General features: G+C 30.1%; 1 protein-coding gene across 2 annotated transcripts in view; it reads left to right on the forward strand.

Moving 5' to 3' along the window:
• Positions 1-17978, forward strand: part of LOC124364478 (protein FAN-like) — a 79043-nt gene that overhangs the window by 7413 nt on the left and 53652 nt on the right. For both annotated transcript variants that reach the window (XM_046820003.1, XM_046820002.1), the window contains exons 2-3: positions 5049-5288; positions 10606-10705. In XM_046820003.1, coding sequence (XP_046675959.1) covers positions 5049-5288; positions 10606-10705 — 340 coding nt within the window. The remainder of the gene's footprint in view (positions 1-5048; positions 5289-10605; positions 10706-17978) is intronic.

Consider the following 17978-nt stretch of genomic DNA (forward strand, 5'->3'; position numbering starts at 1 on the left):
GCTTTTTGTTTTGTAACAGGAGTACTGTATCGTCAGCATACAATAGCATAGAGCAGTATTCTCTGAGGTAGTCAGGGAAGTCACTAACAAAAATTATATACAGTATGGGGCCCAAAACTGAGCCTTGTGGGACTCCTCTACTGACTGGTAGTGGTGTCGAGGTAGTTTTTGTTGTCACTCCTTGTGTTGTGCTTCTTATTTCTACCGTTTGCATTCTGTCCGTTAGGTAGCTCGTAAACCAGTCAGCAGTTTTCCCTACCACTCCCCGAGCCTTCAACTTTTCCACTAGCATGTCATGGCTTAAGCAGTCAAAAGCTTTTGTAAAATTCAAGAAAATAGCAGTTGTTGTATCTCCTTTGTCTATTGCTTTTATTAAATATTCGACAATGCTTGTCAGTCCAGTTGATGTAGATTTACCTCCCATAAAGCCATGTTGTTCTTGGGGAAGAAGGTTGTTAGAATTGAGATGGTTTAATAGTCTTGGTAACACAATCTTCTCGATAATTTTGGATATTGTTTGTCTACACATTATCATGGAAACATAATCATGACGTGTGGGAGATACTCAAATCAGTCCTGTGCATGATGGCAAGTCTGACACATATTATAGATGGATAAAAGTGTAAGTTTATCCTTGCGTTATAATCAATCGATGCATAACCGAGATTGGAGCACTATCATGGTCTGAACTTGAATTTAGGTACTATCTCAAGAAATTTTTTTGTTTTTATGTGTCAGCATTGTTGTAAGGCACCTCCGAATCCCACACTGATGGCCAGAGGCATCAGTACTTTCTCATAGCAAATTATTCTTTATTCCCGCTAAATCCCTATTCAGGTTTAATAAGGTAAGAAGTCGTGCATGGGCATGCGCACAGTGAACTTTCATATTGCTTGGCAAGGTCAATAGTGGTTTTCAGCACTCAATTTTTGTTTCTTACTTTCTACTGACTACCTGATCGTCACACTAAAATATGAAAGACATTGAAATTGAAGTAATAATTGCTCAGAAGTACTGTTTTTTTTTATAACTAAATGTGTTTTTATTATTATTTACGAGTTAGATATTACGACAGTTGTCATTACTACCAACTTGTCAAAATGTTATTATTTTTCAAAAACTAGGTTTTTATTATAAAGTGAAAATTGTTATAGTTTTGCATACAAACTCATATTTGGCACAACAATATATTTATACTTTTTGACCTTTTATTTCCTCTTAAAATATTTTTGTATTTTACAAAGATTTTGCTTAAGAAATTTTTATTTTTATTTTGGAATGTAAATAATGTACTAATTTGAAATCACAAAAAAATTAAACCACATAGGCTAAATATTCCATGTAATGTATTGAAAAAGGAAATATATAACAATGCTTATTTGTTCCAATAATTAAAATTGTACAGTTGTGTTAGTTTTTTTTATACTCACTTCAGTGTTACAAACTGCTGTTTACATTGGTTCCATAGTGTTTGCATTCTTTATTATTTGTATTTTAAGCTTTGTGTAGAAGTAAAGTTATTAAATAAAGTATCCAGTGTTACAGTGAAAGTAATTGGTGTATAGTTTAGGTAGTTCCAGTCTTATCAGTAGACAAGTCAAGGTTGATACATGCTGTAGAGAGGGCACCACCAATATCAGTGACAAATATTGACTGAACTTTGAGATTTTTATACTGACCTTAACTAGTCATGATAATTGTCTATTAGTAATAGATGACTAGTAATTCTGAATCTTAGTTATCTTTTAATTAGTGATAGGATAAATATGTTCTTATTCTAAAGCTATGTGTAGATATTAAAATTTATAAGATGCTTAATAATCGAGTTAAAATCATTTATAAAACTTAGAATTACTGCTGCCTTCTTGAATCCTTTAGAGATATCAAAACATATGTTTTAGCTGAAATTGCTTGACCTCTCATTTTTCATTTCATGTTTTTGTTTAAAATAAAAACTTTTACATAAATGGTCAAAATTTACAACATTTTCATTGTACTGGATAACGAAGTTATTCAAGAAATACAATCTAAACTACCTTTGTGCCATTTCTATTTTAATTCATTTAAAATGTATGGGTTATCCTGTTCATTGTATTGTCTCTATTTTAATTTATGCATCTTATAATTTTGTACAATCCAATATTTTGAAACCTTAAGCAATTTATTAAAATACGAGTACTTACAAGAAAAAGCTTTGTTGTTTGACGATTCTAAACCTCTTAATTTAGCTCTGTGATATGTAATATTTAGGATTTATTTCTTTTCAGAATAGGGAACAGCCAATGTTGTTAAGTAGTCTAAATAAATATTTTGCATAAATGCATTCAAATGGTCATTATCTTGAAACCTTTAGTTGTTTAATACTGGTTATCAAACTGATCTAAGGTACCTATGTGTTAGTACTACTATCCTCTTACTGTTTTGAATCCGTCATAAATTACAGCAGTTACTATGTTTACAAGCCCGCATTATATTGCATAAGCTCATACATATTTTTATACATTTTTACATATATTTATTCATTTTTGGATTGAGGTGGTCGTGTTGGTTAGCAACTATTATGAAGAAAATTCCTGGAAAAACATTTTGTCATGATACTGGAATTTCAATAGGTAGAGTTCTATGAAATCTGAAATCTAAAAACACACTAATTAACTTTGAGGATTGGAAACTCTCCTTTGTATAACCCCTTCCACCCTGCTAGGATTAGACTAGGTTTGTAAATTTGTAACACATTTTCTAATCATAATGATCAACTGATGTCATCGAATAAAAAATTACCTAATAACTGACCAGTAATGAAGTAAGAGTTTATTAATACACATTGTAAAGAGACAGTTTCAATAATAATCAGTATTATTCTACAACATAAAGACATTATTGTTATTTTAACAATCCGTAGTGCATCCATGTAATATATTTCAAGTTCAGTATTATCATCATCATAAGTTAGGTAAGAAATTGCGAAGTACTTGGTATGAAATGTTGTCACTACTCATTAAAATAAAAACTAATATTATACCACAAAAACACTCTTTCCATTTTTTAAATTGTAATAACAGTATTATTTTGAGTTGTCTTAAACTTAACAATGTAGAGGAAGTATATTTTGTGTTTTTATGTATACATAGAAGATTCCATTGTTCTTCTGATTGACAAATTCCTACCACACTTTAGCAGTATCAAGGAGGAGGAGTAGTACCATTACAGTCCGTAGTATAACTTGTGATTGACCATTAACCTGAGGTAACCATTAACTAATGAGGTAACCAAATTAGCAAAAGACATGTAAGAAAGTGAGTCCATCCCACAAATATAGTATGTTTTGTCTGTATATAAGAAATATGTATTCTCTTGTTGATGTATTAAATACGAGGGCTATCCAGAGAGTAGATTGTGTGCTGTGGTGGAATCATTGAGGCCACTTTAACGTCAGGGTGTTTCTCCATTCAATGGCTATCCAGCTGTGCTAGTGAGAGGTTACTGTCGCTCCTTGTTGTTTTACAATAGCAGTTTAAAATGTGTGACGCAACTGAAAATCCTACGAGTTGTAAAATGCGATAGGTAATACAGTTTTTGTTGGCTAAGCACAACAAACCAAATGAGATTTATCGCTAAATCTGTGAAGTTTATAGGAACGATTTAATTACTGAAGGTGGAGTGCATCAGAGGTGCATTGCGTTTAAAAATAGCTGAACTAATGTGCATGACGTTAAACTAAGTGGACAGCTAAGAATTGTCATTGATGAAATAGTCTATAAAGTCGATGAGAAGATTAGAGATCACCGATTCACAATATCAGAACTCTCACTTAGTTTTCCTCAAACTTAAAGGAGTTTTTTACAAAGTTGTTACACAGAAAGTAGGTTACCATAAATTTTGTGTAAGATGGGTACAAAAAAATCGTAACAGAAACCCATGAAATAGGGAAGGGACATGTTCCTCTGGTGTTTTTGCAAGGGACATGGCTGCTTCATTGACATTTTTAGATACTTACTAAAGAAATGGTGACTTGATGTTCTATCGAATCATTACAGGAGATGAGACTTGGATAAAACATGTGAATTCAAAACCAAATTCTATCTATAGAGTGGGCACACATACACTTCTCTAAAAAAAACCAAGGAAATGTATGCAAACATTGTTGATACAAAAAATTGTAGCAACTAGTTTTTGGAACAGGAAAGAAGTTCCTCTTGTTGATTTCTTAAAATGTGGTACAATCATAAATTTTGCAAGGTATTGTGAAACCTTGCAAAGGTTAAGAAGAGCAATACAAAACAAGCACAAAGGAATGTTAAGTTCAAAAATTTTGTTTTGGCATGACAACACTTGACCACACTCAGCAAATCTGACTCAAGAAGTCGTGAATTCTTTTAAGTGGGAGATATTTCCACATCCGCCTTTCTACTAGACCAAAAAATTCAAAAAAACTTTTAAATAATTATAATAATCTGAAATATCTATTTAAGCTTTGTTTGATATTATATATCAAACTAAAAATAAAGAAGTAAAGGAATAATGTAATCAAATGAAGGGTGCCGATATATTTTGTGATCCCAAGATCCTGGCCCACAGCCATTTCGGAAATATAATTCCAGGGCCAGTCGTCAAAGGGTTAAACCTGATTTTCAAGTAATTTATGCTGCATGTTTCCCTATTGTGTTTAAGAGCCTGTCAGCTGTGTAATTTTCTGTGATCTGAAATAAATTGTTCTGAGAAAGAGCAGTTTACTGTGTTAAAGTGACCAGAGTAAACAAGGAATCTCAGTAATAGGAAATTCAATTTACTGAGTCACCGGTAAAATTACTCTGTTATTACCACAAACTTCTCAACTAGGTTATAAAATTACTTTATCTGTTGTAATTTTTCATTTTCTAGTTTAATTGAATAAATATAGTGAATATACCTAGCTAAGAAGATCCCATATTTTACTAAACTAGATAAATATTTACTTGAAATTCATTCTGACCAATTATGTTAAAATACAATTTTATATGTTTAAAATTTGTTTATTGATATTGATATAAATATTGTTTCTGTTTCAGATTCTCGCTTCTCCTACTCGACCCGGGTGAAATTTATTTTGAAGATTTGAGTGTTTACTTTTATTTAGGAGATCAGTTTTACAGTAAGAAAAAGAAAACAGAAAGAGAAAACCTGGGAAGATTGAAGGTCTGCTCGAAGTCACTTGTGTTTGAACCGAAAGATGTAATGAAACCTCTTATAAAAATGAAGTTCGAAAACTGCCTTAAGATTGAAGAGATCAGCTTGACAGAGAAAGAAAAGTAAGTGCCTGGGGATTTAAAAAGTGTAAATAGAAAATAATTGAATTGATGCTAAAAAAAGGAATTTACAAAGTGTAAATAAAATATAACTGAATTAATGCCTTCAACCTGTACACACATATTAAATTAAATAAATTTTTATCTCTAAACCACACTGTTGTATTTCCATTCTGAAAAGGATGGGGTCAGATGATTTTGAACATTTATTTGTAGTCACTTTTGTCTTTTTTCATCAACTTCAATCACAAATACACTACAACCCTGAACATCAAAACCATCGCTAACATGCTTACTTAGTGTTAGAGATTAAGGTTTCTAGAATGTCTTTGTGAGGCTGTAGAATAACATTTTATAATTAATTACTTTTATTATATGCATTACTTACTTTTTAATTTATAATGATACTTATATATTTTAAATTATCTTTGAAATTATATTCTTTATCCATATATAAATATTAGGTAGTTACTTCCTTATCTAAAATTCCCTTTGATCATATAATTTACTACCACACATTTATAAAGAATATCACATTATTTATTGCTACTATTGAATGTTAACCCTTTCCGCTCGGAGCGGTAATGTTAGAATGTTCACAGAGATCGGATGGGCAGCAGTGTTGGCCACCGCCATTTCCTCTAGCGCGCGCATTTATTTTTAGAGTTGCCGTCCTCAGAGATCGGATGGTCAGCTGTGCTGTCCGTTGAATAATCCTACTAGCGCTCGGATGGACAGCAGCGTTGACCACAAGTTATAAACTCTTTTTTTTATTCTGACGTATTTTGTTATAATACAACGCATTAATATCAATCAGCTGTTTCATTACAAAGCTTGGAAATTGATCATCTGGTCAATATTGCATTCTAGGCTTTCGTTTTAGCGCGCTTTTAACCACATTGTCACTAGTGAGTTAACCTACACGCATTATTAGAACGGATTGTTTATTATTCTTAGTATTGTGCAATTTTATTAAATATTAGTGTAAATGAAGTATTGTAGATATCAGTATAAATATAACTGTAAATAAAAGTTTAAATTTATCAGTATTAATACCTGGTTTTACTGGTATTATTATTAATTACTGGTATTAGAGCTTGTTGGCGATGTAAGGAACACAAATAAAAAAGGAAGACCATCCCAATTGCAAGACATTTCCCGACTAAATGGGAAACTTCATCTACCATATCCTCTTGAAGGTAGAAAAGTGAAGGATTGCGTCTTGTGTAGCAGCAGAGCACAAGGCGGCACCAGGAAAAGAGTGAAGTTTCATTGCAAAACTTGTGAAAATGAGCCCGGTCTTCACATCGGTGTTTGTTTTGAAAAGTACCATTCATCTCAGATATTTCAACAAGATGACAACTAGCCTGCAGTTAAATTTATATTCGGAACAATAATAAGCAGTTCAATTTTATTTTTTATCATGTTATAATTATTTACTGTCACATTATTAATACTCATTGTAACTCATGTTAGTTTATAGAAATATAACATTTCCATTGTAATACTTTTCGACTACATTATTATTTACCTTTGGACCTTTAAATCCATTTAACTTTTTAAAAGGCACAGTATCAATGACGCGGCGAAAATAAATCCGAGCTGGTGGGGACGCAACAATGACATGGCTGCTGTGTGCACGCGGGCGCCATAGTGGACAGCACCGCTTGCTATCCGATCTGAGTGGACAGTACGCGCTAAAATAATACGAGCCTACGAGAAGCCATATTTGGTCAGCACTGCTGCCCATCCGAGCGGAAAGGGTTAACGTTTTTATTGCTATTTCAAAGTCTTTCTAGCCTCAACTTCACCTATCAATAAAGGATATTCATTTCATTTTAATTTCACGTTTTGTCTCTCTTGGGTCTAACATGCCTAAGAAATAATAAAATAATAATGGACAGGATCAGGTGGAGTACTGCAATGTATTACACCCTTAGCCATATATTTTGTTATACAAGCATATATGTTGGTGTTTTGTTCAGGAGTGGACTGAAGTTATTTCAATGCATCTTTAATGTGTCTTAATGAATCATAATTATTCAGTGTGTCAGCCAATCAAAAGGTGTACTATTACAAAAAGGTTAATCTTCTGGCTGGTAATAGTAATTTTCCAGAATAATGAACTGGTTAATATTGTGCGTATTTTAAAAACGTTTCAATAAGTAAATGTATATGTAAGTTATATTTGCTAACTAGTAAGAAACTTTACTTACATAGATCCATTTTTTTTATTTTCGTGATAAATCCGTTCACTTAATTGTTTTTTCAAGTTCCTCTACTGTTTTTTATAGCTCTTACAACACTTCACATGCATAAAGCATACAACATTCAATTGACTACATATATATAACACTTTATTATATTTTATGAAAATTAAAACTTATTTCCAGGTTTCTCTTGTAGCTTTTATCAAACTTGAACAGATGAGGTACTTTAAATATGTAGCATGTCAACAATTGTATGTTTGTATACATTTATTTACAATGCAAAACAAATTTGGTGATGGAAACTAAAAGTATGAATGTTACAATAATAAGTTGCTTACGAGAAATCTGTCAACTGCGTGCCACATGGCCTTTAGGTTGCTGTGAATTGGTTACAAAAATTATTATCAGTAATAGTTGAAAGTTGACATATGTAACAATGGTTATAGAGGAATGTGTACGATTGGTTGGTCTTTAGCCAAAGGATAAAGAGGGCACGCTAGTTAGCTGCTGTCGTGAATCTGAGCCTCTGCTTTTAACGTGGGGATAACAATTTAAAACTGTGTTATAAATAGGGATTTATCTCAAATCCATAAATTTTTCACTTTGGAAACATAAATTTTAGTGTTCCAATGCTAATGAATGAAAAAAATACTAATAATCGTATATTAATCGTTCATATACATTTAATATCAAGTTTCTTATGAGAAAATCTATACTGAATATAAATTATAAGCAATCAGTATTAACAGATAATCATATCTATTACTATTCATTAACACTGAGACACTACAATCTATGTTTATAAAGTGAAATATTTATAGGTTTTTAGATGAGTTCTTGTTTATAACGCAGTTTTGATCTTTAGTACCAAGTTAAAAGCAGAGGCTCAGATGCGTAGCCGGCATCTTACTAGCGTTCTCTCTTAAGCCATGAAGTGTAAAATTAATTTTAAATATCAACATTCCTAATTTTTTTAAATATAAAATTAAACATTATGTTATACTTTTTAAACACCCTGCATGTTATGACTAATAACACGGATAACTGTTATCAAACTTTCCTCTGACTGATGACGTAAGTATTGTTGTGTTGCAGATTATGGTTGTTGCTAATGGTTGTTGACAACACTGTCTAGATAACGTAATTATAACTACACTGTCAAGGTTGTATGTACATGTTTGATGTTACAAGTTTGATAACAAAATATATGTAATCTTAGATGCAGTTATTAAAAATATCACATTCTAAACACTGTCAGTATTGATATTCAATATTGTTGATAATACATAAATAAATTTATAAGATAGTTATTTGATTTTATTAAAGTGACAGTAGTTTATTTTGGAACCTTAAATGAGGATGACTGGTAGCATTGAAATATAAAGATACTATGTACACACATCTATCTTTGTTTTTATTAATTACATCACACACATCAATTTCACTTGGCACTAAAATGATATTGTAGAAGTGATCCACAAAAGATTGCTCAATTGTGCACACCATTTTCCTTGTATTTCATGTATACTAATGATTCATCCTACTTTTACATCAACACCGTGTATCTTTATATCAAATTTAAGTAATTAAAGGTACACAACATTAGGTTGCCTGCTCGGTTGACCAAGCACTGTAGCAGTTAACATTATGGATTGATAATCGAAATCCTGCCACTAGACAATGAGTGACTTTTCTGTGTAATGAGTCAGAAATGAACATATTGAAGTGAACTTTTTTTTAAATTTTCTGTATCTGCCTGGCTTAGCATGAACACTTGAACAAGACTTCATTTTTATCTTTGGTCGAAATAAAGTAAGGTATGGATGTATAGATCCAGTATTGATTTTCAGGAGGGGCCACCTTAGTTTTAGTTTACCATTGTTACTGTAACAGAAAATGTTGCATTTCAATATAAAAAATGTAATTTTATGTTTTATGATTACAAAGTGTAATTATGTATTAGGTTAGTTCTTTACCTGAAGAAGAGATCAGATTGCAGATCTCGAAACGTAGTGTTACTGTTTTCTTGTTTCACTGAACGATGGCAAATGTCCGGAAAAATCCTGTTTCCTTCAAAAGTGTAATTAGTTTTACATAAAAACTTAATTTTTAAGTATCTTTGAGGGGGTCATTGCCCTTCCCCTGGGTAGTATTTCACACCATGTATTGTGTAACAGGCATTGTTGAGGCTACCTGCAAAATGTCTAGTATATAGCAATATGTGTTACTCTGTCACACGTTACATTGTCATAATATTGTACACGCATATGTACAAATTTATTTATTCTGCGATTACCTGAAAACAAATTACCTGAAAAGGCATGGACTGTACCCCTGCAAAGTTTTAAAAAAATAACAGAAAGGTGGTTTAAACAAAATGTTTTTTTATTCAGTGAATGATTTTTTGAACTGTGATATTAGTAGCCTAAGATTTTAAATTATTTATTCATTTATTTATGGTATTTTTAACTGTGTGTAGATTCAACTTTTAAACCCTACATTAACTTTAGTAAATAATTTATGTACTTAGTTTAGTTTATTTATTGACTGTCATATTTATTCAATTGACCTACATGATAAATATGTGCCTAATATGTATTTTTTAAGGTTTATATGCTATGATCATTGTAGATAATTAGCTATGACTTTGTCAATTGCATTTCTATGGATTGCCTAACGACAATAAAAACCTTGAATCTTGAATCTTGATTTTCTCGTTGCCATCATGGTTACCCATAAGACCAAAGTGAAAATGTTTCCTGACATTCAGTCAAATCCTATAGAGTGACATGCACTATCATCGAACTCAATGTCTATATTATAGAAATGAAGCTTCGTGCAAAATTTCAAGTCTGTAGGTTAGTACATTTATGAGATATATTGTGTGGACAGACAGACAAATAGATACATAGACAAATATAAAATGAACATTTTCTAGCCACTTAAGTGATAGGCTTCACTAAACTCAGGTAATAAATGCAACTTAAAATGTGTACATATATAAACAAACATGAATAGTTTTAACAGTATCGAAATTTATGATTTTTTTATTACTTGCCTTATTTGAATTATCTTGTATTAGATATGGCTATATAAGTTCATGATTCTAGGCTAACATCTGCAAACCCCAACAGTGCAATCTGTGTCGATTGCTCCAGACATGCTGAGATGCTTGAAGGCAACGTAATTGCACCTTACACTTTCCGAGATGTGAGTTCTACTAATATTGTTATATTTTTGGTGTGTCTAAATGCCTTTTCTCGAAATATTTGTGATCTTGTTTCTCAAATATAATTAAAATGTACAGTTGTGTAGTATAAAAGAAAATAAAATAAATATATGTGTTTCTTAACAAAATACGGGAGCAGATTTAATCACATTCATTACACTTTTCTAATGTATAACGACTTCATAATGTGTGACTCAAACTTTGGAAAAGCTTTATAAAATTAAATTGAGAAAATTTGTAGTAGTAATAATAGTAGATAAATAAACTTATACAGGCACAGATTAAAAGTTACAGAGTTGTAAGAGCATTTCTTTACAATATTTAAATATAATAAATAAATATTTAAATCCTTATAAAATAACCAAATATAAAATGTTTTGGCATGCAACTCATTGAACATTTAGTTCAAAATGTGAATGTTATTTAAAATTGAAAATATAATGTATTTAAATAGTAAAATCTTAGATGTTTTCAGGGATAGTGTTTTTGTAGATGAAATTTGAAGATGTAGGTTCACTGTACAAGATGGATAAACTAATGCAATATAAGTCTTATGTTATAAATGTTTTCTTGAACAATTGTAAATATCTGATAATCAACTCAAATACAAAAAGTGAACAAATTCTAAATGTTCAAATAAAAGATGTTCTGTAATTCAAATTAGATAAAGTTTGCAATTGATTATTTTAATTAGTTAATAGACCACTCACTATGTGTATATCTCAAACTTAGTTTCTCCACCATTGGTTTGAAATTTATTTTTTGGGGTGAAAAACATACAATATCTATTTTTTGGCACTTCAGTGTTTAAGTTAAGCTTTTAGTGCCTAATTATTTCAGTGGAGCAAATTTCCAAGGAACAATACTAAAAGTTCAAGAAGTTATCCTTTGGAGTCTTGCTACTAAAGAAGGAAGAAAATAATTAACTATGTGTTTGCATGAAAACAACTGTAGTTTATTACAAGTACTTTATTATGTGAATATTATAAATTAACATTGTGCCTGTAACTTAAATTGGTGGTAAATAACTAAAATCAAATTCAATAATCATAATTTTTTTAGAGGCAACGTTCAAACAATGAAAATAATACTGGAGTCATTAATATCCTGGAATGTTCAAGAGAAATTCAATTTATTTCTTTGGTACTTATAAAAATTTTCTCACTCTCTAACTTCAGGGCTTCAAACACTGGTCTTTAAACTTAAAGTCCAATTATTTTAAAATGTATCAGAAGATTGGAATATCTATCCAGTTATCAGCACTAATCTCAAGAGTGTTTTGTTTATCTTTTTAAAAAGGTATGTCCACGAAGTTCCAGTTATTCATCAGAAAATTTTATAAAGCGATGGATAACTGCTAGTTAATGTATAAAATACATGGGTAAAATACAAGTGTTTATTTTTTCCTGTAATTTGTATTTTGATAACAATAAACTGACACACATAATCTAAATAAATACTAAATGAACGATTCATTAATTATTGTTACAATGTTACCTTTGCTTTGAAATGTGTTATATTATCTTTTATTGGCCAGCTTTTAAAAAAAAGCTTGAAACAATAAGGTTCTATATCAATGTCAGAATAATATTATAAAAACAGTTGTATGCCTACTTGTTTATATGGTTTAGTAGAGCTTACTTGTTAATAATAAAGTAGTTGTTGTTAGTTATTACAACAACAACAAGCAAGCATTTTTTTTTTTTTTTTTTTTTTTTTTTTTTATAGTAGCAAGTTGAATTTACATGTTTATTGGTTTGGAAACAATTTAAATGATACCTACACAATAGTACACTCGTTTTACTCAATTTGGCAGTGTCACTTATCCACTTAAAAGCAGGATGCTTATCAAAGATTAATCATGGATGAAGCTCTGATGGTTTGTATGGAAGAGTTACTTTTAACACTTGCTTGTTCAAAATCCAAGAGAGTTCTAATGTTGGTAACAAGAATTAAATACCATACACATACAGAGTGACTAATTGTAAATCAAAACATGACTCCATTCTTAAAATAGCTGTTGTGATATCATTTCTCAGCAACTCACACAGGTGTCACTCACTGAATATTTAGTGGACAAGGAAAGATAATGCAGTAATTAGATATGGTATAAAAGAACTGGTGAAAACAAAAACATTTAGTAGAAGTAATCAACATTCCTCTCTATAAAAAAACCTCAAAAGTTCTAGTTTTTAAATAAATTGAAAAATGATATTTACTATAACATTGTTTTGTCATATTCACTATATGTAAATTAAACAGAAATGAATATCTATAGTAGTGACCAAAAGGAGCATTTTATACTTTAACCCTACAACTGCTGGGCATTTTTCATTTTTAAAACACTCCTAATATTCTGTGTATATTGAGAATATATACATTGTCATTACTAAAAAAAACCTGTAATAAAAGAAATACAAATGCCAATGTTGCAATTACTTCTACAAGTTATAAATGGCTGTTCAGCCATTGCAAAATATTGGTGCTGCCATCATTTCTGTGGAAATAAAATTATATTTCTACACGTGAATATAAAACTATGGTTTTCACTGAACATAACAATATATAATGCAAAACCTTAAACTTATTTTATGTAATCGTAAAAATGCAATTAGGAATAAATCTCGATTAAGATGCTTAGTAGCTCTTGGTTTAAAGGCTCACTTCTTGGTTGTACTAGTGAGATACATTAAATCAATCCCTTGTATCTCACCTACTCATAATAATGGACTCTCAAAATGGTTAAGTTGTACCCACAATGAACAGACAAAGAACTTGAGAAATACCACTAAAGATCAGAAACTGCATTGCCTCTACACTAGAAGATTTTATACTGTTAAAGCATGTGAATGACTATTCTATTCAAGATCGGGATAGGGGTGAGAAGAGAATGAAAGTAGTAGTATTTTATGAAACCCACCATTTAATCAGAATAAAACTAAAAGGTATACATGAGAAATTATTGTCTAAAACTACAAGAATGATCGTATATTTTTGAATTCCACATAATATATTTCTGATTTTTGGAAACTGTGAAATTGTACGAGTTTATGATAAAGATATTAAACTGGCTTATCTCAGTTTTATACAATCGATTTTTTATGTGAGAGCATATGGATCTATTCCTAAACAACTTTTTGTCATAATAGCTATACTTGGAATCTATTAGTGTGTCTTAACATTTTAAATCTTTTTACAGTTAATGTCCGTACTATATGTACATCTGTATATTTGCTAAAACAACCAGTATCTGTATATTATGGACGCTCAGATTTCTATAACTCATATTGTAACAAGAACTTTTAAATTCAGTACAATGAAACTTGAATGTTTGGAGAGTAAAAATAATTAATCTATGTTGTTCTAGTTGTTCTATGATGTATTTAGCAGTTCTGAACTGAATAACAAGTAGACAGCTGGAACTGTAATGTAAGCGTCTTATATGGGCAATTATAGTGCCTAAAGTAGGCTAGTATGTGTCTGAATAATTTCCATCAGATAGTTTTTATTAAACAGTAGTCAGTGTTTCTTTTTCTAATTTTAAATGTGTTTAAGCATAATTGTTTAATTATTGTTGTAAAAGAGTCAAGAATATTTTATTTTTGAAACTGCAAGGCTAATTGTGAAAACGAATATATCCCATTATAGTAAATGTAGTCCTTTAATTTTTGTTTTTCTGCACTCTGATACTATTATAGAAAAATTACCATTCTCCAATTTGTTTTAAACTTTATAGTCATGCATGAAATTAAAAATAATGTTAATACCAACTTTGTTTTACATATTTCTTTAAATCTTAATAACGTATTTTAATGCTTTAGTGTTAATGAGTAAAACATCAATTTTTGAAATGAAAAACATATGTGGTTTTTCCACCCTGCAGTGAAAAGTGTTAATGTGGGGATACGTACTTAAATTTGAGATCTGATCTAAGGAGGAAGTAATGCACTTTATTTACATTTTTTGTATGTAAAGAACTTCTATTTTCATAACTAATTATCTATTAATGGTATAATATATGTTACAATTTAAATTATATTGGTGCTAAACACTGATAATTAAATTAAACTATGATAGTTGTGGTTATTCTGAGTTTTGCACATTAAATATTGTTGGAATTTCTAGAGTATTTATTATGAAACTAATATGACTAAAACAAATAATGCGTTAATCTGTTGACTTTGTAATTCTAATAGAATAAATGTCATGCTGTGCTACAGAACGTTGGTGTTTTAAAATGTTTTGATATACCCTATCTATTGGCAAACAAAAGAAACAGTATTATATTACATAAATAGTAACAAACTTTTGAAATTAAATAAACTCAAAAAGTATATATATATTTAAATTTTAATCATAACAATTAGGAAAATTCAAAACATGAAACAAAGAATTTAGAATTATTGCTCTATCTACACATCACTAGACAGAACTGTCTAGTAGTTCTGCTATACAATCTTTCTATGGATGCAAGGTCTGTTTCTTGAAAAGTGAAGTATTAAACCTGAGTTAACTGGAAAGTGAAATTAAAATTACAAATCATTATTTATGTAACAAGTAAATTGACTGGTGTGACTTAAATGTTAAATGAATAATTCATGAATTGTTGCAACACTACATATATACATTCTCTACTACATTCTCCAAGCATATAGGTGATTTTATAATTCTGGTTTCTTTCTACTGTAAAACCGATGTTTGTAACTTACTATCATGACACTATCATTTTTGTGTTTAAATAGTTAATTTTTGATGTGATTAAATAATTGATAATAAAATATAAAGCGTTGTTGAAACTAAGTTTTTTTGTGATAAACTAAACCAAACTTTCCTGTTATAATTTATTAATTCATATTAGAAATAATGTTTCATTTTTAATTGTGTCATCTATATGAAAAGTTTTTAAACTCTTTTATAATTTTATATGAAAAACATGACCACTATGACATTTAGTTTGAGGACTTAAAAACTTGAACGCAACAACAGAACATCCATAACCAATGCTTTTATATTTGCTGATGTATGTAAATAATCTGACTCTATTACTTTTCTCCAAGAAGATGTTAATAAAGAACTGTTTGATTTGATTTTGATTTGATTTGATTTGATTTGAAAAATAATCAGTAAATTTTAAATGAAACACGGAAAATAAAATAAAAATTGGGCCTTTGGATTTTGGGCTGGTTGTGGTTGTAAAAGGTGACATTTTCAACAATCCTCTCATCTCTGCTACCTTTATTGTGCCATATTTAGATTTTAGCTGTAATAAATTAGGACGGAGAACATTTTTTATATTGAGTAATCTAAATATATTACAAATCCCAAGTACAATATCAATCAATGAATTTTACTTAATTTTATAAAACACAAACAGTATATAATTCTAATTTAGCCTGTCTAAATATTCGCCCACACTGTAAAAAATCAAGAGCTAGTTATGCCCCATTTGTCTTCAGTATTTTATGCTCTTTACTATTGATTTCATTAAGTAGACTGTTTTTATAATACTTTATCACCTCGTTGGAAATGGTCTCAACAAATGAAATTCTAGACACTGGATATTCAGTATAAACCCAATAGATTACTAATAACAATAAAAAATTTATTTGTTACAAATATAACAATAACAAAGAGCCAGTTTATAATTTTGTGTCGTAGAGATTAATGAAAGAGAAACAGAACTAATATAATAACAAAATAAAAAGAAATGTTGTTTACTGTTTTATAAGAAAGTTCAGACAGTCTCTTTAATACTGCTTCCAGGAAGTACAATCACACAGATGTCCCAAGGCCATCATATCTGCTGAATTAGTTTCCTGTTCAACTTACGAAATTCAGGTTCTTTATCTTTTCTATGATTAGTAGAGCTTAACTCTTTGGCAATTCATAATTGTTGCAATTTTGTAATGTTGTGGCTCAAAATTTCACTACTATGGTGAGTAAGAGCAGGTAGCTTCTCACTGAGCAGGACATCTGTCACATCCGGTTTATCTTATTAGTTACAATTAGTTTGACTTTAGTTGATAAAATGCAACTGTTCCATATTCCAGGGAATAGAACTGTGTTACTGTTGTTTTCACTTTGTATATTCTCTGTAGACATAGATAGATCCGAAGGTCACTACATGACAACGTTAAATGTGATTTCTATTCCCGACAACGTTCAATGTGATTTCTATTCCCGACATTCACTGGGCAGTGAAAGTGTTCAACTCGCTTTTACAAACTCTGTCCTGTACACAGCTGACAAATTTTAATCACCTTGGTGGTAGATAGCAAGGCACATAATTGTAGGATAAACTAAAATAATAATTGTTATGATTTTAAGATACAATATAAAATCCAGGCACGTATAAAACATAATCAAAACTCTGCAATTACAATTGTTAAACAAATTTAAAACCGATGCATAGGTCTTTATGCAATTAATTTTAAATAAATTATATAATATATCGATTTTAATTTTTAAATAAACAAATAGTCACTTTAAAACATTATTTAATATATGGAAATTGCACCAGTGCCTCAACAACAAGCAGTACCACTAGCTATGTCAATTACTTTGGTAGGCAGTTGTGTATATGTTGGACCATATAATGAGCAATAGAAAAATCTAATCTGTTTATTAGTCTAGGAGGGAAATGGTTGTGTCTGAAGCTGTTTTTCTTATTATTATTTATGTTGTACGGCAGATAAATTTGCTATTTATCATACAGTATGTATATCAGTAAAGAATGTGTCTTTTATTAATAAGATGAATTATTCAACAGAATATAACTGTACATATAAGTACAAGTATGTAAAAGTATAATTTTTAGAAATTTCTTCTCAATACTGTCTTTATGATTTCTCATTGCAAGACTTTAAGCAGCTCCAAAATAGCAATATACAAATAGCCCAACTCCAAGATCAAATGTAATACATCTGCAGGAAAACGTAATGAACAGTTAGTCCACAGTGATCCACAGGCAGAATACATCTGAGTTGTGAGAATGCATAAATCAGACTTATAAACTTGAATTTCAAGTAGTAAGAGTATAAATTGTCAGTTACTACTCCTAAATACTTATACTAATGTACATGTAGGCAGAATATATCTGAGTTGTGAGAATGCATAAATCAGACATCTAGGGTTTAATTTCAAGTATTAAGAGTTTCAATCGTCAGTTATTGTTACTGAATACTTATACTAATGTATATATGTTCAATTATACTACATCCACAAGTGTCAGCCGCTAATTCAGAAGGCATCTGT

Source organism: Homalodisca vitripennis, chromosome 6, assembly GCF_021130785.1.
Source record: "Homalodisca vitripennis isolate AUS2020 chromosome 6, UT_GWSS_2.1, whole genome shotgun sequence".
NCBI lineage: Eukaryota > Metazoa > Arthropoda > Insecta > Hemiptera > Cicadellidae > Homalodisca > Homalodisca vitripennis.